This window comes from Pseudopodoces humilis, chromosome 13 (genome assembly GCF_049639895.1).
Source record: "Pseudopodoces humilis isolate 2021_Gansu_Grassland_sample_001 chromosome 13, ASM4963989v1, whole genome shotgun sequence".
NCBI classification, from domain to species: Eukaryota; Metazoa; Chordata; class Aves; order Passeriformes; family Paridae; genus Pseudopodoces; species Pseudopodoces humilis.
Genome location: NC_142212.1, coordinates 4,616,056 through 4,638,542, shown reverse-complemented (window position 1 = coordinate 4,638,542; position 22,487 = coordinate 4,616,056). Strand labels below are relative to the sequence as shown.

Below are 22,487 nucleotides of genomic sequence, written 5' to 3'. Positions count from 1 at the left end.
AAATCGTTCATCTCCTCCTGTCCTGTGGGGTAGCATACATGTATCCAAATTTGAGATTTATGCTGCATGGATATACACAATTTTCTTTCTAAAAAGTCCAGTTTATTTTTATCTCAAGACACCTGTCTAACAAGGTCTGATAAACTGCACTTCTGAAGAACCTGTTTTTTCTAAAGTGGCCCCAAAGAGAGCACATGAGCAGCTTAGCTTGGCTGTGCACTCTGTGGGCCATTCACAACACCACCACATTCCTTGATGCTTCCTGCAATGACTTTGGGACCTTCTCCTTTCTGGAAAAGGAGATGATGTTTGTGGGAACTGAGCACAAACTGGGATGCAATATTGCAAGTTAGGGTTCTTTGCAGTGGAAGCAATGGTGTCAAACTGGTTCTTCTCCTTGAAGAGCCACCCTTTGCATTGGTGAAATTCCTGTGAGCCTTTCAACTGAGGTTCAGTTTGCCAAAGGGTCTGGAAATCCCACTCTTGATCTGTGTTGGCACAATGCCACAAAACTAGTTATTGGTACTAGAAAAAAGTTCTTTTCCTTTTTCCAACCACCTTTTTCTTCCACATTAAACCTTCTGGTGCACAGAACTGTAGAAGATTTAATTTTGTTTTATCCTTTTTCATGCCCCTCAACTCAATTAAAGCAAACCCAATTAGATGTAATTTTCCAGGCAGTGGTATGGATTTTGATCTGTAGGAAAGAATAGGACACTGTGAGCCAGGCAATGTGGATCCTAATCTTAGCTTTGCCATTAATTCCTCAATGCAAAGAACATTACATGCAAGACCTGTTTAATTTAAAATAAGATAAACCAAGAAAAATGTCATCTTCCAAAATGTAAAGTCTAGTCTGTTCCACCATGTAGACTGGTTTAATTAATAATTTTTATATTTAACAAAATTATTTTGTTCTTTTCATAAAAAATTGTGGGGGTAAAAGAGTAATGTGATATTTTAATGAGTCTTGAGATGTTAATGTTTTAAGTGCAGCTTTAAGGGTCTGATAGCAGCTATCTCTTTCATCCACAGAAAATGGAAGCTACCTATTATGACAATATCATGGAACAGCAGCGCTTAGAACCAGAGTTTTTCAGAGTTGGTTTCTATGGTCGAAAATTCCCATTTTTCCTGCGGGTAAGCCAAATTTATACAGGATGTGACAAAGTGACCAGGCTCAGAGTAGCTGTTAAGGCTTTGTATTTCTGTTTTGAAGATATGATGTCTACTATTCAGCATTTTTTTTTACACCTGCACAAATAAAAACAGTTTACTGGCTGAACTGAAGGACACGATCCACTGGGAATGTTCTTGGGAACAGAGATCAGAAATTTGACTCACACCACTAGGAATTTTTGATGATCTGCAGATGCAGCACAAATTGTCTCTATATTAAGCAAAATGCTGTATTGCAGCAATGTTGGGTCATTAAAACTAATTTTCATCATCTGAAATTATCACACTTTAAAAAAAGTCTCACTTGACAGAATTCTAATCCCAGCCTGATGACTCGTATGCTATGTGCAAGTGAAAATTTCCTCTCTTGAATGAAAAACCAAACAGCTTCTTTGGACACGTCCTCACTTGGAGCTCATTGTCTGCCAGTGTACCAATCCACTTAGAAAGTGAAATTTTCTTCTTTTCCTAATGAGGAATCAAAATTTAAATGGGTATTTGTTTATACAATGTCTTGTTGCTAGTTTAGAGCAAGGAAAGAATATAATCTGACAAGTGCTCCAAGAGCTGCCTGCAAATTGATGGCAGACACCATAGAATGTGACAGGACAAGGTAACTGGAAGCTTTCAAGGACTGGAGGTGCATGGTTTATGTTCTCCTTGAAGGAATGGTTTGACAAGAGGTAGCACAAATCAAGGTACCCAGGATGAAGCCATACAAAGCCAAGCCATTTTGAAAGCTGCCCTCTTATACTTCCCTCTGATTATGAAGTTGTTTGTTGTTTTTTTTTAACGAGGATTTCAACATTTAATTATAGTCTTTTAATGGAAACACAGGCAGAGGGACTAAAGGCAAATTGAAATTAGTCAAGGAGAAGAAATACCAATAGATAAAGGGTGGTGATTTCATGTTATTTGAAGGTGAACAGTGCCAGAATCAGAGACTCACAGAATCATTTAGGTTGGAAAAAGCCTCCAAGATCATCAATCCAACCTTTGACCAATCACCACCTTGTCAACCAGACAATGGCACCAAGTGCTACGTCCAGCTGCTTCTTGAACACCTTCAGGGATGATGACTTCATCACCCCCATAGGCAGCCCCTTCCAATGCCTGACAACCCTTTCCACGAAGAAATTATTCATGATGTTCAGCCTGAATGTCCCCTGGTGAAGCTTGAGGTATTTCTTCTCCTCCTGTCCCTTGTTCCCTGGGAGCAGAGCCCGATCCCCACCTGGCTACCACTTCCTGTCAGGGAGTTGTAGAGGGTAAGAAGGTCCCCCACAAGCCTCCTTTCCTCCAGTCTGAGTCCTTCCTCCCTCAGCTGCTCCTCACAGAATTTAGAATGCAGCAGCCTGAAGCAGTGTGTAGAACACCCCTGCAGAGGAATCCAAAGAAAGCACAGATGCTGCAGAGTGAACCCCGAGCTGCCCTTTAATGAAGATCTCCAGAGAAAACTGACAATTCCAGGTTTTTATATCTAGCAACAAATGTTTCAGCAACTGAGTGACAGCACAGTCATCAAGGCACACAAGCGTTCCTAACATCTGAAGTACTGTCAGTGACTTGAGCTTATCTTTTTACCTTGTGGATCCTCACTTTTACCTGGGATCCTGTATGGCCAAGGTGTTTGGCACTGCTTGAGCTTCCTGTGCTCAGCCCTGACTCTTTGCAGTGCTGTAACAACGTGGATCCTTGGCTGGAGACATTACCAGCAAACACGAGCGTACATAATTATAATCCTTGTTAATTCTGCAATTATATTTGGTAGCAGTACTTCTGATAGCAGATTACTAATGTAGCAATCTCATTAAAAGTCATCCTCCTCCTTTCTCTCCCTAATGATGCATACAGCACACACATTGTGGAGCACAGACTAAGCCCATTAGCAGTCACATCAGCATGGATCACACTGTAAAGAGATTGGAAGCAGCTATTCTAGAGAAGAAAAAGATTTACATGGATTTAAAATCTTCAAATGGATATGGGAGTGATTTAAAGTGTTCAAATAACTCCAAGCCCTTTTCTCATGTATTTTTCTTTTGCTGTATAGACAATACAGAATGTCTGTTAAGACAGAAAATAACCACTTCTTTCTACATCTTTGATTTTTGAAGACCCTTTGTCTAGAAAAGTCATTGTTCATGTTTCTATGAATTCTGCATCTATTTCTAGCCTTCCTACATAAGTAAATTTAATTTAAAACTGTCGATATTTTCCATCTACCAGAAGTTCAAGTAAGGCCTGACAAGCCATATTTTGAGATCTTGTGCTAGCTAGAAAAGTCTTATTAAATTTAGCTTTGAGGTGTTTTCAGGGCATTATTTTTAGAATCACAATAACTTTATTTATAGGCTTACAGTTTTCTAGATTGCTGCAATGAAAAGCTAAAACAGCAAATGCAGTAAGTGTCATGAAGAGATTCACCTTCAAACATGGGCTCACTCCAAATTCAGTAGCTGCAAAGTTTGAGCATTCCCAACTGAACTGTCAAGATTCATCATGTGATTCTTCTCCCAGTCCATTGGCTGCTGTGACTGATGCACACAAAGTGACACATGTCACAGCCGGAGATCCTTTCCAGAAAGTTGAAATGCAAAGCCAAAGATAACTGAACTCTTTGGCTGTGTTTTATGATCTGGTTTTGCTACTTTCCCTACGATTTTGCTACAAGATCAAAAACTGCTTAACCACATCCCTTTTCCAGAGCAATTAAGAACACATTCTTGAATATACTGCAGCTTCTATATGCAAGAAATAAAATGCTGTTCTTGTTTGATAATTTTTTAATTGTTTTATAAAGGTGAAAACCCTCCCTGTTCTTATAGTTATTATGTGTATGAGTTTAAATTATCAAAATTAGAGAATTTGCCTGCTTTGATTGTTCTTGCACTAGGAGATATTAACACTGATGAAAATTGTGGTTTCTGAGTGTTAAGACACTGGAATACAATCTTCCTGACACTGAGGACTTTAGAAATTCTGCATTGTGCTGTTTGGAGTTAGAGATGCCTCAAAAAGCATCCAAGAACTCTGCACAAGTGGTTCAATGCCTCAAGAGTCATATCTAAATGCAGCTTTCCATTATTAGCAGAAATGAAATTTTGTTCATCAAGAGGAAAGTGCTTTCAGGGCCAAAGGGGAATTTGTTAAGTGGCCACTGAGAATTCTTGGTAAAGCTTTTCTGTATTGCTGTACTATAGACAGGGGAGTTCCTGAGCATGTATTGCTCATCATGATCAGGGCTGGGTTGTATGGCTGTGATAATACAGCAGTGATTAAACAGTGATTTTTGTGAATAGTTTGTTGCAACTTCTCTCTAAGGAGAACTGATCAAATGATAAACATATATCTCCCTTTGTTCTATGAGATCCTCAGGACTTTTATCTGTCTGGTGTAAACTGTATTTGACAGCAGTTTTCCCAGTGTAGACCAGCTAAGCTGGTGACTTAAGTTTTAGTTGATACGTTGCAGTATAGTTCAATTAAAAATAGTGCCTTTTCTGAAAAGCAGGTAAGAAGGGACCACAAGACTGAATGCTAGGAGTGCCTGAATCCAGAAGCATTGTACTGTTCAGATAGCAGTGGAATAGTTTCCTCATTCATCACTTCTTCATGTGAAAAACTTTTCTTTCTAAAGAAAAAGGAAGGGATAAAATACATCTACTCTCTCATTAGCATATTGCTACTGTCATTTATCTCTGGTTTTGTAGTAACATTTAAAGTGAGATAGAAGTCAATAGAATTTAACTTACTTTTAAGGACACTAATTTATGCTTGTCCTTCTTGCAGAACAAAGAATATGTGTGTCGGGGCCACGACTATGAGAGGCTGGAAGCCTTCCAGCAGAGGATGCTGAGCGAGTTCCCTCAAGCCATCGCAATGCAGCACCCAAACCACCCCGATGACTCCATATTGCAGTGTGATGCCCAGTGTATCCTTCTGTGAAAGAGCAAACTCTCCCTGGAGCTGGGGCAGTGCACAGAGGTAGAGCTGGATATGGACAAAACCAGACCCTGTCTGCAGAAGGCAGTAACAGGTTCGTTGTGGGACATGGTGTTGGAGAGAAAGGTGACTTTTTATTCAGGGAGTAATGCAGCTCATGTTCCGTGCAGAAGGGAAAGGGCTGTGCTCACTCATATCCATATTTTAATGCTTTACCAACAGCACTGACATCACACACAGTTTGTGTCCTTAGGAGTGTTCCTGATACCTTCTCTTGGCCAATATTTGGTTGGGTACAGATACTAGTTTTCCATTCTGCTTATTTATTTTTACATCAGTATTTTAATTTTTTGCAATTTCCCTTTCTTCAAAACTGCTGAACCTTTTTATACCCAAGGCTTTGAATCTCATTATTCTCATTGGTCACCTGTACTGGGATTTGGTACACCCAGTACAATGCTCAGTATATTTAAGGACTGAACCACATCACATTTAAGGGGGTTGCAGGGACATTGGAGAGTTTAGTTTAGTCATGGAACCTGCACTATCTGGCTTCTGAGAGAACAGCATGGATACCGTAGAGGATTTGAACTGCAAGGACACTGTCAGCAAATGGAGCCTTCTGTGTGGGTTGCTGTTTCCTATTTGTCTTTCCTAACACATAGATAAAGCTTTCTTTGACTACACAATTACCAGATTTACAGATCTATGCAGTGACTCCTATCCCAGACAATATAGACGTGCTGCAAATGGACCGCGTCCCTGATCGCATCAAGAGCTTTTACCGCGTCAACAACATCCGCAAGTTCCGCTACGACAGACCCTTCCACAAGGGCCCCAAGGACAAAGAGAATGAATTTAAGGTAGAAGTAGCAAATAAGCAGTGTTTGAGTGTTCATCTCTTCAAGGTGAATACTGTCTTGTTATTTTATGCTGATAGGGCCTTTCAGGTAACCATGATTTGATAGCCAAAGATACCACAGTAACTCAAGTGACAGGTTAAGTCCATGGTCTGATTGTATACTGTCAAGTTCTGACCTCATTAAAGCATTGTCCAGTCTAAGAGTGAGTTATTTTAGTGCCAGGAGACACTGTTTGGCTGGACTTTTTTTTTTTTTTAATTACTGACACATAGGTCTACAATGTCTTTTTGGGTCCCATGACACAACTGGTGATTGGTTAAGTTTGAAACATGAATAGAAATGTTGAATGTGTTGCTTCAAGCATACTGAATTCCTGGTTTGTTGTTGAAGTGACCTTCTGGAGAATTAATGCATGGGAAGTTAATGAGTTCTTTTCTGAGCCTTGTCCCCTTCACACTTGTAGTAAGAGCACAGAGGATGTGGCTGTGATTCACTGTTCCTCACAGCCTCAATTACTCCTTGCAGAGCTTGTGGATTGAACGCACCACTCTGACCCTGACTCACAGTTTGCCTGGGATCTCTCGTTGGTTTGAAGTGGAGAGAAGAGAACTGGTAACATTCATCATTCCTTTAATTGGGGGTTGAAATGATGAGTAACTGAGGACATGGGATAGGCAGCTTAAAACTTGTTGGGCTGAAATCTTGCAGTTTAAAATGGTGTTTACCAAGAATTAAATATATCCTTTTTCTACCACTTCATCTAAACAATTGCTGAATGTAACTAGAGGAATTGTATGAGCTAATAGGATAATGGAGACAGTGCCAAAAGGATGGAATAATTGCATTGCTGCCATGTCTTCAGCATATAGAAAGACATCTATTATTGCAACTGAGTGACCTGAAATCCAGTACTGCCAGCAGTGGAGTTTAATGCAGCTAATTTTCTACAAAGCAGTAAAAGCGAAGGGAGCTCACTGAATAATCCTGGAGTATCATTTTATTACAAGGAAGATAATAAATCTCAGTGAAGTGTCCACGGAATTAAAGTATGTTTTATTGCCTTTGAGGTTGAAGTAAGTCCTTTGGAAAACGCCATTCAAGTGGTTGAGAACAAAAACCAGGAGCTGAGGACACTGATAAGCCAGTACCAGCATAAACAAATGCATGGCAACATTAATCTTCTCAGCATGTGTCTGAATGGAGTGATTGATGCCGCCGTTAACGGGGGAATTGCGCGGTACCAGGAGGTGAGCCGGGCTCTGCTTCCCACTGAGTATCATCCTTCCTCAGTTTTATTTGCATTTCTTTATCAATGACAGTATGGCTTATTAAGATAGGAAATTCTCATGTGCATTATCTAAAGATGGGGTTACACCCCCTACTTGGTTATTCTGCATCAGTGCTTGCATAGCTGAGTGCAAGGAGTCTCCAGGGGTGGAGCTGGGATCTCACAAGGAAATTGGTATAGGTAACAGCAAGGTTTTTCAAAGATGACACTTGGTTTACCTGGAAATCTTCACTTGGCAGGTAAAACAGTGAAGCAGCTTTTTTAATACTGCTTACATTATAAATTCATTTTGCAGTAGAGGCTCTGGGACTGGTGATAACTGATTAGGTCTGGAATCAGGAAAAACCTGATTCATGCTATTGAAATATTATCTTTGCTGATGGGCTAATTTCAGACTCACTGTAGAACTAAAATGACGCTAAATACAATATGTTATCCAGCATAATTTCTGGCAAGCTGTTACTTAAACTGAGCATTGCAAAAGGTAGATTTAGGGTACAATATTGGAAAAATTGCAGCAGTGGTTTAAGGCTGTGGGATGCATCTTTGCAATGGAGCCATGGAGAGAATGCTCTTTAGACTTTATATTAGTTGCCAATTTACTCACAAAATTCCTTTAGCTTTAGGCAGTTATGTGAAGGAAACTATAAAATTCAAATAACTGGAAAGCTACAAGGTTTAGTGGTATTGCTCATCACTGTCACAGGGGGAAACTTGGTCAGAGTCATGATTCAACAGAATCGTTTTGGCTGCCAAGACCATTTTCTCTGCATCCCAGAGTGCTAAAATACAATAAAATTAAGCTCTGCTGTTATCTTAATATATTTTGTTTTCCTAAGATTTTTGGACCTTTTCCTTTTATCCTTTGACTCCAAGACTTTCCCATAAGCAAAAGGCACTTTTTACTTTTTTTTCCCTTTTCCTGCAGGCCTTTTTTGATAAGGATTATATCACAAAGCACCCTGGAGATGCAGAGAAGATCACCCAGCTCAAGGAACTCATGCAGGAACAGGTACTGTTTTTCAGGTGCAGAAGAACACTGCTACATTGTCTGGATTCATCAGCAGTCAGTCTAAACATCAGATCCAGCTGATTAATTCAGAAGCAAAGATTTTTGGTACAGGAGATCTAAGTACATGCAAACAAAAAACAAGAGGGAGGTGGGCAAGGAGATTATGACAAGTCACACACCTTATGGGATGTGAGGTGAAGCTCGGCTGAAAGTACATTAATTTTGTTTTCTACATTTATCATCCAACAGACATCTTGCTACATTTCAAGCCTGCCATTTAAACCATGTCTTCAGGCATTTCAAGCCTGACATTCTGAACTATGTCTTCCTAGCAAGTTTCAAAGATAATCAGAGGCAGGACAGGTCAGGCTTGAGATTAAAGTGGCAGAGCCACATATGAAAACTTAATGCCTATTTATATTATCTGCAGTTTTATTTTTCCATAGTGTCTCCTTGAGACATCTTGGTAGATAAAGCTGCGGGATGCTTTGATGGGAATGAAATCAGATAATCATATCCCTCTTAACTGAAAGTTTGGCAAGATACACCCCATTAAACAATGTGCCCAAATCTGAATAGAGCTACTAGGCCTTCTTCTTCAACAAGTCACTGAATTGCATTTCAGATTCCCCATCTGTAACATAATGCTTATCTCCCTTCAATCCTCAGGAGATGTTTGAAGATTAATTAGTTATTGTTTGTACAGACTTTGGATCATGTAGGGAATTACATACATCTTAAGCCTCCTATCACTGCTATTTTCTTTCATTTGAGACCTTATATAATCTCATTCAATCATTAATATTATATGTTTAACCTTTGAAAAAGTAACCTTTAGAAGTAACTAATGAGGAGCAGGAGGAGTGACTGCATGTGCCACACTGCTGCTGTTCATCTCAATTATCAGAAACTCCTTTTAGAAGTCTCTGCTGGCAGCTCAGACCCTATCCCTGGCACTGGGAGGAGGAGCTCTGTCGCAGGGCATTATCTGTGTGAGGGCATAATGCTGTTCACTCTGCAGAGACAATCTAGCTGGTATTTTTTTGCAGTTACCTCCTAAGAAAAGCAATGCAACATGACACAAATGTACTTATCTCACACTTAAATACTGGAGTACTATGAACTTGCCAGGACTCCAAGATTTGCTTAATTATCAGCAGTTTTGTAATGGACAGTGGCATATTCGTTGCACATTGCCAGAACTGCAGGACAGGCTTCTAGTCTCTCTCTTAGACACAACTTATCTGGGTTTTTGATGTTGCATTTTCTTTTTCACAGGTACATGTCCTAGGAGTGGGTCTGGCAGTCCATGAGAAATTTGTACACCCTGAAATGCGTCCCCTGCATAAGAAACTGATAGATCAGTTCCAGATGATGCGATCCAGCCTGTACCACGTAAGCCAATTGTCACTTTTCCATTTTTGAATTAAATGATTAAACATCTGTCGGTTGCAGTAAGGTTCACAAAATAACTGGGCTGATACAGCATTGATTGAACCTACTGGACTGCCAAATTACCAAAGGAATTCTTGATTTTTGTGGAGGAAGACACTTGTAGAAAATATATTAACTCGGCCTTTCAACAAGAATTGTTATATTTGTATGTTCTTTGTTGTATCACAGAGCAATTGTAAAGCTTCATTTTCAGTTGCTATCTCACATAGCAGAAAATTATGTAAGACAGAGGAAGATTAACCAGAGGTGTTGGATGTTCATTTCAAAAGAAGTGCTGTAATTGGAAGTAGCATGAATGAAGAAAACTTGCAGCTTTCCATGGCTGACTTAGCTGAAGTGTGTTTGCTCAGCAGGAGTTACCTGGTTTGGATAAGCTGAGCCCGGCCTGTTCTGGCTCCAGCACCCCCCGCAGCAACGTGCTGGTGTCCCACGGCCCCATGAGCCCAGAGAGCATGAAGCTGGTGCATCGACACAGGTAACCCCCTCTTCCTCCCAAACATCCAGGGGCTCTGCACGCTCTTCCACCAAGGTTCAAGGATCTAAGGAGTACTTAGCAGTACTGCAGGAGGAGCAGTGTGAGTTTAGGCAGAAGTGTCTTTTGGCTTCATTCAATGCTAATTATTGGAGAATTGGAATAAGAAAGTTGAGAAATCCAACTTGCACCAAATGCTGAACACCTCCAGGTGTGACTCCATCACTTTACTTGCTGTACAGGCAGAAACACAAATCTGCCACTCAGTTTTCCAGGCTCAATCTGACTTTGGAGGTCAAAGTCTCTCCTACTTCTCTTGCACCATCAGCAAATAACTGGGTCCTAATCTACCATAAAAGGAAAATTGTATGGCTTGTTTTAGAGCCCAACTCAATATGTCCCCATTTGGAAGGATTAAAATTGTTACCATCATTATTTCTATAATTCTGACCAAATCAGAAGCCAAATGCAATAAAGGCTGCCACAGTGTTTTGATCAGTACATCAAAAAATGACCCTGTGGTGCTTTTTCAAACTGAATGCATGCCCGTATATTAAATCTGAGATAATGACAGAGGATAAAAATTGGGATTATAAGCACAAAATAGTGGTTTTTGTATCCAGCCAACATTGCTTATTTGAAAATGCTAATTGCTCTTCTGTGTTTATTTTTCTTATTGGGTCACTATATTTTAGCTAGTTTTAAAGGCTGGCATAAAAAGCTGTAGAAAGTTGGTCCATGAATCCAGGATAATAACATTCTTTACGCTGTTAAAACTGAGTGGCTTATACTGCTCCCATGGCTTAGCAGTTGACAAACAGTGTCTGGGTGATAACTTTTTTTCTTTTTCCCCTCAGAATTCCTCATTTTGTAAAGGCTTTTTTAGTTTTCAGGACAAACTTGGGAAATGCTGTAGTGTACAGTGTACTTGTGTGTGTGGTTCAGAGTTACAAAGAGAAGTTCATTCCCTGAGGGAGATCAGGGTGCAGCCTGCACACCAGCTGGGCTGTATTAATTTACTGCCAACTACAAAATTGCCTTCAACTATAACGCTGAGGCCCAATGCATCCAATAAGGAAAACTGGATTTTGACCTGTATGTCTTGTGCTTGGATTTCTTTGGAATGTTTTGTTTAAGCTGCTCCCACTCATCTTAGCATTAAAAATGAGAGAGGTTTCAGTATGTTCTGTTACAAACAAAACAAATATGCACCCAAGGTCATGATGTGACATTACCCTGGGTTAGGGTTCTGAAATTCAGTATCTTATGTACTATTCTGTTTTACCTGTAATCTTCTGGTTGCTTCTTTCATATCTACCCACATTTGTGGATTTGTTTGAGCTTATTTGGCCTGATTCTTCAAAATTATTTGACATCTAGAGGTGACCTAAAGCAGGAGGTAACTGCAAGTACTTACTAGTTTGGAAAAAATCAGGCTTCACAAACAGGTTCAAAAAACAGTTATGCCCTTGCTCTGTCTGTTTTTTTCCCAGCCCACTGAACATGCTTGGTTCAGTCCGACACTCCTCATCGTCTCTGTCATCGCACACCTCCAGTGAAACAGGAAACCTGGTTATCCTGACAGACAGTTCTGTGGGGGAGACTGCTGAGGATATGTACCACATGCAGGTACAGCTCCCGCACAGCCACGAGCGGTGGCTGGCACCAGCACGGAACGTGTTCCAGAGGGTTTTGCTTAGGAGCAGTACACTTCACCTGTGCACATGATTGGATCAGTCTGTGATATTTTTTTTTCAAATAACTGAATAGGTAGAATCTAACATTTTTCAAGAAAGGTGACAGGAACTCACTAGATTAACTTCTGGAAGAAATCTCCTGTGTTTGTACAGTGACTGTGGTACTGCAGTCCAAGGCCACCCTGCTGCTTTCAGAAAGTGACATTTTTGTCCTATTTTGTTTACCTGCCCCATTGAACATGTGCAGTTAGTGTTGCTCTTGTTTTGGGGAGGTGGAACAAACCCCACAGTCCTGAATGCAGGTTAACAGTGGCCTGCACTGAAGCTGGGCAGAGGCTGCCCTGGCTCATCTGAGACAGGTAAATCCCTAAGGCACTGATGCGCTCAGGTCTCTCTTGATGGTTTCTCTGCCTCCTGCAGCTTGTTTACCCTAAGCCAGGTACCAAGGCTCAGTCACCAATGTCTCTGTTTTATCCTCATACCAGGCTAGTCCTTCCACCTCCAGCCTGAGCTCCACTCACTCGGCACCATCCCAGATGATTAACTCTGCCCCTTCCAGTGCTCGAGGTAAGCATGGACAGGCCCTGATGGGGGCACCTGCAGGTGTTCCCTAAACCTGGCAACCTTGCTGACTTACAGGTGGAACATCTCCTACACTGACATGTAACACTGTTTCTCTTTTGGACACATAAATACCTTTTCAATACTTTTTCTTTGCAAATGGTTTCATTCTCCATTTAAGCATTTTTTCATCCGTATTTCAAATGTATCTCTAATACATGCTGGTTTCAGGCAGTTGAATTTCGTAATGATTTCCATTGTTCCACCACAAAATTGTGGCAGGCAGTCTAGAGGAAAACAAGAATAGTCCTCATTATAGTACTTAAAAGAGAGATCATGAAGACAAAGGCAAAGAAATAATTTTACAAGCTTAAAGAAATTAGGACAAAAAAGGACTTGAGGCAGCTTAGCAGAAACATATGTATACAAAAGTAGATGTATAGGATGAATGTTGAAAGATATGAATTTTAAATAATGGAGATAAAGAAGGGCTTCCCTGCTGGGAAATTCTTGAAGAAAGGAAAAAATATAAAAGCAAACTCTGGGGGTACTTATATTGCCTTTGTGTTACAGTACCTGGTCTTGATATTGCTAATTATTTTCTTCCCCAGCTGATGCAAAACCACTCCATGCGATCTCCTGACTTTCATAACTTCTTTTCAAGGTTTTGGGTTTTTTCCTCTCATTTTGGATTCTCAGTTGCAGGTTCTACACCTCTTTTCACAGGCATCTGAAGAAAGTGTCCAGGATATAGTCAGAGATAGAGGCTGATATTTAAATCTTACCCCTTTTTCCATAGAGAGGAATTCTGTGTGTCCTGATGGAGAGGGAATACGGGGAAAGAGCCCTTTCTCTCAAGCAGTTTTGGGGCTTTTTTGCTCCCCCTGCCAGTAAAATCCTAATTGACTGTCTGTTGTTATGACACAGATGCAGCAAGGTGATTTAATTTGAGGGATCAGATGGAATAGGAAGGTGAGAAGTGAACATCTTCAAATAAAGGCAAATAACTGCACTAATTATCAAGGACTGGAAGGAAAATCACGACAAACAGTGACCAGGTGAAACTGGAATAACAGGAAAAGGAAGATGGAACTAAGGAGAGGGCTATCATGTCAGGAAGACGTCCCTAAGCGGATGTGCCTCAGCTGGCATGTGAATCTTTGGGGGGACCTGAAGGATTTGGTGCTGTACTGTTTCACACTGTTTTCCACTTTAGAAGTCCAGTGACAGGCTCACAGTGACAGGCTCACAGTGACAGGCTGTGACAGGCTGTGACAGTCTTTCTGAGCCTGATGACTGCACAGCATCACCAGCTTCCCTCTTTACGGTATTATTCACTGGTTGCTTAGAAACCAACGTGATGAATGCTCCAAAGGGTCTGAGCTGCTGGGTGAGCCAACAGCACCTCCCAGGGATGGGACCCAGAAAGATTTCAAATGGGAAACAGTAAGAGAAGTAATGAGATTGAAAAATGTTTATATAGCGTGTGATACAACGTTTCTTCTCTGCTGTTCTGTTCACTTTTAAATTAGGTGAGCATAGCATTCAGACATTACCCACTCATGGGATTTCACTTCTAGTAAGGTCCCAGATGCAATCTGTGTTTCCCAGTGTGCCAGTCACTGTTCTGGTTATTACAACACTGCTGTTGGAAATGGAGCTGTTCCTAATGAGAAAAAGCCCTTACACTTAAATTCCACGGTGGTAATGCAGCTGTGTTCTTCTCCTTGGTAATTTTTCCTTTTCTTTTGTTTTTTAACTGGGTGAATTTGATGCTTGTGAAAATGAGACCAGTATCACTGGCTGGAGCAAAGTACTTCACAGACATGACATGTGCAGCTCTGCCAATGCACCTCTATCCCTTTTTTTCCTTTCTTTTTTTTTTTTTTTTTTGTATTTATTTATATTCTTTTTAATTTAGCGCTGGTGAAAGGTGCTGGATTGACACCACTGGAGGCTGAAGCCCTCTATTTACCCACAGAGCAGATACAGCATGGGAGGCAGCTGTGCAAGTTCCCCCATGCTGCCCCCACCCATGTGCCTCATCTCTGTCCTGGAGGGACCACCTCTAGAGGTGAGAGGATAGTTCAGTCTCCATGACCCATCCAACCCCTGGCCTTTCTGCTGAGACTGCCAACAAAGCTACAAGAGTCACAATGCTGCAGCTGAACACTTGTCAGATGGGAAGTGGACAAAGGCCAACAATTCATTTCATAAAGGCCACCTAAATTTATCAACTTAACATCTTTGTCACCTGTGGCTTTAACCCAAGCATGGTTGGGTAGGATTTCTAGGGTTTAGCCTGATTTTTAAATGCTTCTCTCATTTATCCAAATGATAATGCAGGTACTTAGAGCACCTTCTCTATTTTACTACAGAGTCCCTTTCCTGAAGAGATGAGTATCTTTATAACAAATTAGTTCCATCAGTGACCAAAGGAAGCCATGGCCTTTTGTATTAAGAATCCAGCAGGAATTTAAATTGTTCTCAAAAAAATTACCCTTTTTATGGATCTTCAAAATAGCAACACACATGATTATTTGGCTTGTCCAAAGAAAATAACTAAGCGATTAATCTAAAAAGAATTTTTAAAGGATAGTTGTCAGGAAAGTTGATAAATTCTTTGATTTTATCACTTAACTGCAGATTAAGGCATCAAAATTTACACTAGTTATACACAAGTTACAGCAGATGTCTTAAATAGAACTGAAATCAGAATACTGCAAGAATTTGCTAATTCTGTGCTAATAGACATTAGACTCATTATTCAAGTATGCATCTCTCAGTTTTCACCTGGCTTGACCCTTGAGTAGCTTCTTCCCTGCCAGGGAAGCACCACTGTTGTGTAAAAGGTCAGTAAGAAATTCAGCTCAGTTTGGCTTCATTTGAGGTGGCTCATGAGGCACTACTGAACTTTACTGCAGTTAAAAGATTACACAAGCCAGGTTCAGAAAGAGAGAAACTGTAACTCAAAAAGGCCCGGAAAGAGCTAGGAGTGAGTTAGGGTTTGTCAGTAATTTAAAATACAGGTAGGACTCCTCAATGCACTCAAAAAGCAATTCCCACATGACACTTGAATGGCCTCTAAAGGCATCCCTACTGCTTCCTCAACACTGCCCCTCACTAAGGTATAGAAAATGAGGCCTGGTGTCTTAACCAGCACTTTGCAAGAATACATGTACTTACATTAAAACTTCCTTTTTAAATCAAAAAATTACAATTTGGTGCAGGAGCAAACTTTTCATAACCATAACAAAAATGATGAACCAGGAGAAGAGATTCAATGAGTTTGGAGTTTACATTAATGTTCAGTTTATTCCTTAAAATGAATACTTGTCACAAGTGAATTAACATATTTATAATTAGAAAAGCAAAACTCTCTGGCTTTAGCACAGGTTTTCCTTTTTCATTAGTGAGTATCTACAGTGCTGCACATATCAAGTGCAACAAGCTACATGCTAAAGCTTTTAAAAGCATTTTTTTTGACTTTGCTTTTTAAGTTTTGCCAGTCCCGGAAAGGTGCTGCAGTTATTGTGCTCTCTATCTGTCCAAAGCAGCAAGACTTAAATTTTGTTTGCAGACTGGACACTTGGCATAATATATTACCATTTTATAGCTATAGTTAATGATAAATTTAGGGTACCAGTTTTTTAAACTACACTCTCCCAGTACATGTGGGATTTTTCAGGTCCTGCAGTCTGTTGAAGCTGTAATCCCATATAAACTGACAGCACATAGAGAGGTGGTTTGCATCTTTGATATAAAAGAGCAAGGATGACAAGATAAGTAAAAAGGGAAAAGTTTGCAGTGTAGGTTGTGCTGTGCTGTAGTTCTGGGCACACCTAAAAGTTCAGCATCTTAACATTTGTCCTGCAGAACAGGACTATCTGTGACCTGTGAGGAAAAGACTCAGCACAAAGCGTTAACACTGTGTTCTCCAAGCTGGTGTTGTACATAAAAGCAAAGAATGTCGTCTAATTATGTTTCTGTTCTATGTCTGGGGAGAAAATGAGTTCGGGACTAGAATGCAGATACTCTGCCACTGTTCATGTCAGAGTGGGGGTGTAGATTAATCTGGCATCTGCCCCCCCAATGGAATTGTTGCAATTGTAGGACTTTATCCTGCATTCTGCTGGACACATTGTTCCTTCCACTGTGTGCTGAATTTTAGTCCCCAAAACTGCATGTTTGCTTTTGCTGGAGTAAAAGCTGCATCAACCAGCACCAATGCCTTTGCTCATATGTTGGAGTGCTGTCCAGGTAATGTGTGTGGTTGTGGAAGTTTGCCAGAGGGGGCATGTATTCCCCAAAAGCCGGCATGGCTCTGTAATGCGCTGTGTGCTGCCATCTGTTCAGTGCGTGTTTGTGACGCAATCAAACAATCAGTGCAAATTACAGCTCACTTCAGCAGCTTCACAACATCAATTCCTGCCAAATATTGTGCATCCCAAGAGTTGCGTGTATCAGTAGTGTCAGACTTTAGGAAGTCACTAAGGAGAGTCATTCTTCTGGCACATCCACTGTCAGCTGTTGCACATCAGAAGGCGTATTGTTACGTGGCACTCATCTAGAGGGACATGAATTCCAAGAAATTCCACCTGCCAGGAAGCTGTTACATGAAATACCCCAATATTTTAAATGACAGCTATACAGATAACTAATAGATAAATCAAGCTTATTATTCCTACTATAAAACTCTAAGCATTGGTAAATGTATGGTGTCATCACAGGGCTCAGTAGAGCAAGACAGTAGTAATCATCATTACAGCAGTATTGTAAGCAAAGTGCCTCTCAAATTTATAGAATATGCTATTTGTTATTGGGGTTGGTTTGCTTTAACAAGAGGAAGCTGACCAAGATAGTACCAATGAAATCGCAACATTTGTCTCTACCCAGAACCAAGGAATGAAGTATTTTCTCATAGATTTCTGCTTTAACTGAATTGTATATCTCAAGCTTTTATCCCTTTCTCCCACATTCAGTCCTAAAATGCACAATTTTATGGCATTTCTTTAACTCTACAATATTTTATGGGGCAAGGGAGCATTAGGCACAGCCACAGCTGATTCCACACAGATGCCCACATAATTTTATGTTTGAAAGGAAGCACTTTGCAACATACAACTAGGGACGCACATCTTACACACCCTACATGGTACGTCCTTAATTGTATACAACAAGCCAGTTCTTACTCCATCCTCATGCTATGCACCCACCAACAGTCAGCTGCTTAGTGGGCTCGGCACCATGTTTCCCTGAGTCCTGTGAGCTCATGCGTCCAAGCCAAGAGCACAGGAGAACTGAGATCCCTGGGCATGCAGAGATATGGCTGTTGTTTGTCCCGTGTACGTGATTTTTCTCACTTGTTTACAGGCTCTCCCTCTCTACCAGATAAGTACCGCCACTCTCGGGAGATGATGATGTTGCTGCCAGCGCACCGGGACCGACCGAGCAGCGCCATGTATCCCGCAGCTATCATGGAAAACGGACAGGTAGCAGCTCTAATTTCTTCTGTGTCAGTTCAGCCACCTGAAACTGTGGCTGTATTTTTGCTGGCTTTGATCACCTTAAAGTTTTCTTTTTTATCTTTGGAAAGCTCAGCAACTTAGGATCCTTTTCAGAGGTGAAGCAGAGCTTTTCCTATTAACCCACCCTTGGAGGCACTGATGCCACCCACTGTGGCAGCTGAGTGACAGAAACTATAGTGACCGTTAAAAGAGCAGATATGTCCAGTGAAAATGGACTCACTTCCCAACTTTATCCTGTGAGCCCTGGTCCATTGCAAGTAGTCACACCATTTCCTTTATTTGTTTAGAACCATGGCCATCCATCCTTCAGTCTAGCCTACAAGCTGATTCTAAATAACTTTATGGTAATTTCCAGAGGTATCAAAAACTATGAGAGGCTGAAATAATATACTGATACAGAGTCTTCAAGAAATCTGTGCCCTAATTTCTCTGGACAAACTGAAAGTGTGCCTACATGTAAGCATTTAAATCTTGCCCTGGCCGGCTGTTCTGAAGGGAATCTCCTGATCCTGCCCACTTATCACACTTCAGTTTGCATTGAAGAGCTGTCTCAAAGCATTCACAGTCAACAAAGTCACCAAACAAAACCAAAGATAAGCTTCAGAGGGCAAATGATGTTTTCCAGCTGCTAATGGGCACAAGGCCAGGCTAGAGCTAGTCTGAAATAACTCCTCCAGAGAGCAGGAATTGTGAGCCCTCAGGACTGTTACACCCTAGAGATCCACTCACATTGCACTGCAATACCTGCCAATGTAGACACAGCCTAAGGTTCTCAGGGAATCTTTAGTTAAAATACTTCTTTGCTTAAAAAAAAGGAACAGAAAGTCCCCATGTTGCCCCAGCTGGTCTGTAACTTTTTTTTTTAACTCCTCTTTGCTAACTTTCTTCTCTTAGCCTCCAAATTTCCAGCGCGCCTTGATCCAGCAAATGATTGGACCATGCAAACCTTGCAGTGATCCCAACCTGTCAGTGGCTGAGAAAGGTACTCCTTTTCCTGTTCAGCATGCATGCTTGCTATAATATTATTCCTCTGGTCATGCTACAGCAAGTAACAAATGGGCTTCTACATTTCCTGGCAGAGTGCATTTCTCTCACACTTTTCTAACCAACAGTTTAATTAACCTGGCCTTCTGCCAACCTACGGTCATTTCAGAGCCTTCACAGAAGGGTGGGATGGCACAAACCTCCGTATTTCAGAAAGCTTTCTGAGTTTAGCATTTTGTTATTGAAACAATTCCTGCAGCCTTTGTCAAGCAAATTTGCAAAGCAGAAAATGAGAAGTTATCTAAGAACAGCCCAAGATTTGGACTATATTTTTTATTCATGAGTTATACTGATTTTTAATACACATTTATTGCTCAAAATACAAGCATTCCTTGCAATCCCTCTGAGGTAGTTTTATCATTATTTAGCATTAGGAGTATATGTTTTTTTAACTCATTCCTTTGGAAAAAAACTGAAAGAGGAGAAAGAATTTGTTTGGTGTAAGAGAAAAGGAGCAGTTTGTGAAGGAGGTGCCATGGACAAAACAATGGGCTCAAAAATTATCTGAAAGGCAGCATTCTGAAAAAGCAGAAGAGGGCAAATTTTCTGAATCAAAATCTGAGACAAAGAGGCTGCCTAAGCAAGCAAAAGTCATGTATGGCTGGGAAAAATGGTATCTTAAAAGATTTTTAAGGCCAGGAAAGACCACTGCAACTCTCTAGTCTGACCTACATCATACACTCAGATTTTCTATCTGTCTTTTTGTTTCAGTAACTGTGCCAGAACTAAACTGTACCTTTAAAAAAAAAAAAAAAAATTTAGAATTTCTAATAAATCAGAATCCCCTACTTCAACATGAGTGGTCCAGATTGAAACCAAACACCAGTTCTGAATAAATGGCAGAATGACGACTTGATGACAAGAGTGTTAAGACTGGGGGGTGAAGATTAAGAGCTCCAGTTTAGCCATGTTAGTTTGAACCAAACATATGGCAGAGAGGGTGAGATCTTTGTAATGGACAGGAGAAAGATCTGGAAAAGGAAGGTAAATAAATATTTATTGTCTTTCTAGGAAAAAAATACTTGAATTTGTATCTGTGGGTGATACTATGCAGGAGTGTGGTATTCAGTGCCAGGAGATCAAAGACAGAATCCCTAAAAAGCCACAAAAGATACAGGTGATCTTCAGTGGGGATGGTGAGGCAGGAATCCCAGCTCTTGTGCCTGGCTGGTGGTAAAATGCAGTTATAGATGCTCTTGGCAGGCCTGAACCCTCATCTTCCCATGCAGTTGGGATGCCATCTGCCCTGGATTTTGTGAGCAGCCAGGCCCTGACTTCCCCCACCCCCTCCTGGCCATGTCAGAAGTTCTGCTGGGTAATTCCCAATGACAGTGGTGACATCAGTAGCCCGGGGCAGAATGGTTCAAATGCAGCTTCCCCGCTAATTAAACTTGGCCATGGAGCCACTGAACAGGCACAGAGAGAGATACTGGCTAAGGCACAGCACTGGGAGTTCCCTGCTTCCATTCTTCCCTGAAGCATTTTGGCTAAAACACTGGTTTCAACGGGCAGCAGCCACACTTCAAAATCATCTCACCTTCTCCCAGAACTCCTAAATACTCAGAAGGCTATGAATGAGAGAAAACTGAGAAAGCATAAATTGATTTTTCACTGGGGTACCATGTGTTGTTCTTCACATTCTCATTCTGCATCTCAGAATTTAAAAAGAACCCCAAAACAACAAGCACAGCAACAGTTTTACAGGCCAAGCAAATCAGGTTTTCTGTCCTTTTCACTTGATGTTGGAATATGGCAGGAGATGAGCAAGGCTGGCACTGCTGTGCATCTTGGCCCTCTATTTTAGCCCTTTGACACCAATTGCAGTAGTGCAAATTAGAGCACTCTGGCATGTGTACATGGAAAATCCATCTGAAGCCACATTACTTATATAGAGAGATAGGCCCTGGTTTGAACCTATTCTCTGTCAAAATTCGTAGTGTCTTCTTCATCTGCCTTTCTCAGGTTCTCACACTGACTCTCTCTTTAAGGAAAAAAAAAATTACTTTTATATTTTTATGGGGTTTGTCCTGTCTTCTGAAGCTGTCACTTTGTGATCTTTTTTACTTTAGGGAATTTTAGGCCTTGGGGAGCCCATCCTCATGCTAACTCATGAACTAGGGAGACAAAAAAAAAAAAAAAAAAAAAAGAAACCTTTCAAAGTCATTTTAGAAAGAAGTACACCAAAAATGGCTGCAGGCATTTTAATTAAGGAGAAATCCTCTTCAGATGTCAAACTCCATGTTTATTTCTCCAGGCTTCCATTTTTCAAACTGAAGATGGAAAAAACTATTTTTATCTCCATTTGCTTTGACAGGTTCAATTAATTACTTTTTTCTTTCTTTGTTAATCTGAAGAAATTGCAGTTGCTTATTTGTTTTTAAATAAACACAACTATTGCATATCTCTTCTCAGAATAAATCAAGTCTTATTTGGAAGGAAGGAAGGTGCATTTTAATAATGTTGTTCAAGGTTGACAGAATTCTCAAGATCTTGAAAAAGGTTCATGTTCATGTCAAGAAGCAGCTTTTATTTCTATGAAAAGCCACATCCATGAAGATAATGTTTACTCTCTGTTAAATGCAGCAAGCATTGCTGTCTCTATACTTCCTGATTCACAAAGACTTGGTCTCTTCAGGAGAGGATTCATTGTAATACAACAAGGCCAAACTGCTGTCTTTAAATATTTTGTCACCAAAGTTCTTGATCAATTCTGTAGCTTAGTAAATTGGAGCTTTGAAGTAATTTCTTTTGCAACAGATTGTAACGGACTGAGGTATCATTTCCTTCGTGTCCTTTATTCAGTCCTCACTGAGCGTGAAGTATAACCACAGGCTGTCCTGTGTTTCCAGAAAGTTTTGCCGTGTTCCCTTGTCACCACTCCCCACCAAGCAGGACAGCTCACACCTGAGATCCAGCCACCATTCCATTGATGGGATTTCATTTTTACTTCCATATTGATCTGCAAAAAAATGTGCCAGAGTCCTACTGCTCTTCAGATTTGCTAGAAATGAGCCCAGGGATAGAGGGGAGCTGGGCAGACTAACCTTGCGATCACCTAACTCTCATTTCCTTAACAAAGCATCTCTCAACTTAACACCCTGTAGCCTTTCTGTGCTTTCAATCCTGTCATTCACTGAGTCCCTGGAATCTGTCTCTCTGCTGCTAAAGAGCACACTGGAAAGCCAGTTCTGGCCCCACAAACTCCCTATCCTATTACCCCAGTTACATCTGTTTCAATCCTTCAGCTGTGCCAGCAGCACCCAGTAGCTGGAGCCTGGACAGTGGAAGCCGAGAGGCGCTGCCATTCCTGTCTGCCCATGCTGGGAGCATCCTGGCCCCACCAGTGCCTCCCCGAAGCCTTCCCCATGGTAAGGACGTGCCCAGCAGGCCTGCTGCAAATGCCTGCAGTCTCACACACACACACACACAAATCCAGACCACCGA

The 22,487-nt window shown here is 40.9% G+C and overlaps 1 protein-coding gene across 14 annotated transcripts in view; it reads left to right on the top strand.

Moving 5' to 3' along the window:
- The window catches only part of DOCK3 (dedicator of cytokinesis 3), a 183,288-nt gene that overhangs the window by 155,216 nt on the left and 5,585 nt on the right, over positions 1–22,487 (top strand). For 8 of the 14 annotated variants that reach the window (XM_088061622.1, XM_088061619.1, XM_088061617.1 and 5 more), the window contains 14 exons: positions 1,036–1,140; positions 4,971–5,112; positions 5,820–5,986; positions 6,512–6,598; positions 7,054–7,233; positions 8,203–8,286; positions 9,565–9,681; positions 10,095–10,216; positions 11,707–11,842; positions 12,396–12,477; positions 14,393–14,545; positions 17,845–17,963; positions 18,894–18,981; positions 22,289–22,411. In XM_088061622.1, coding sequence (XP_087917748.1) covers positions 1,036–1,140; positions 4,971–5,112; positions 5,820–5,986; positions 6,512–6,598; positions 7,054–7,233; positions 8,203–8,286; positions 9,565–9,681; positions 10,095–10,216; positions 11,707–11,842; positions 12,396–12,477; positions 14,393–14,545; positions 17,845–17,963; positions 18,894–18,981; positions 22,289–22,411 — 1,705 coding nt within the window. The remainder of the gene's footprint in view (positions 1–1,035; positions 1,141–4,970; positions 5,113–5,819; positions 5,987–6,511; positions 6,599–7,053; positions 7,234–8,202; positions 8,287–9,564; positions 9,682–10,094; positions 10,217–11,706; positions 11,843–12,395; positions 12,478–14,392; positions 14,546–17,844; positions 17,964–18,893; positions 18,982–22,288; positions 22,412–22,487) is intronic. The other 6 variants (XM_088061624.1, XM_088061623.1, XM_088061613.1 and 3 more) reach the window with 5 other exon arrangements.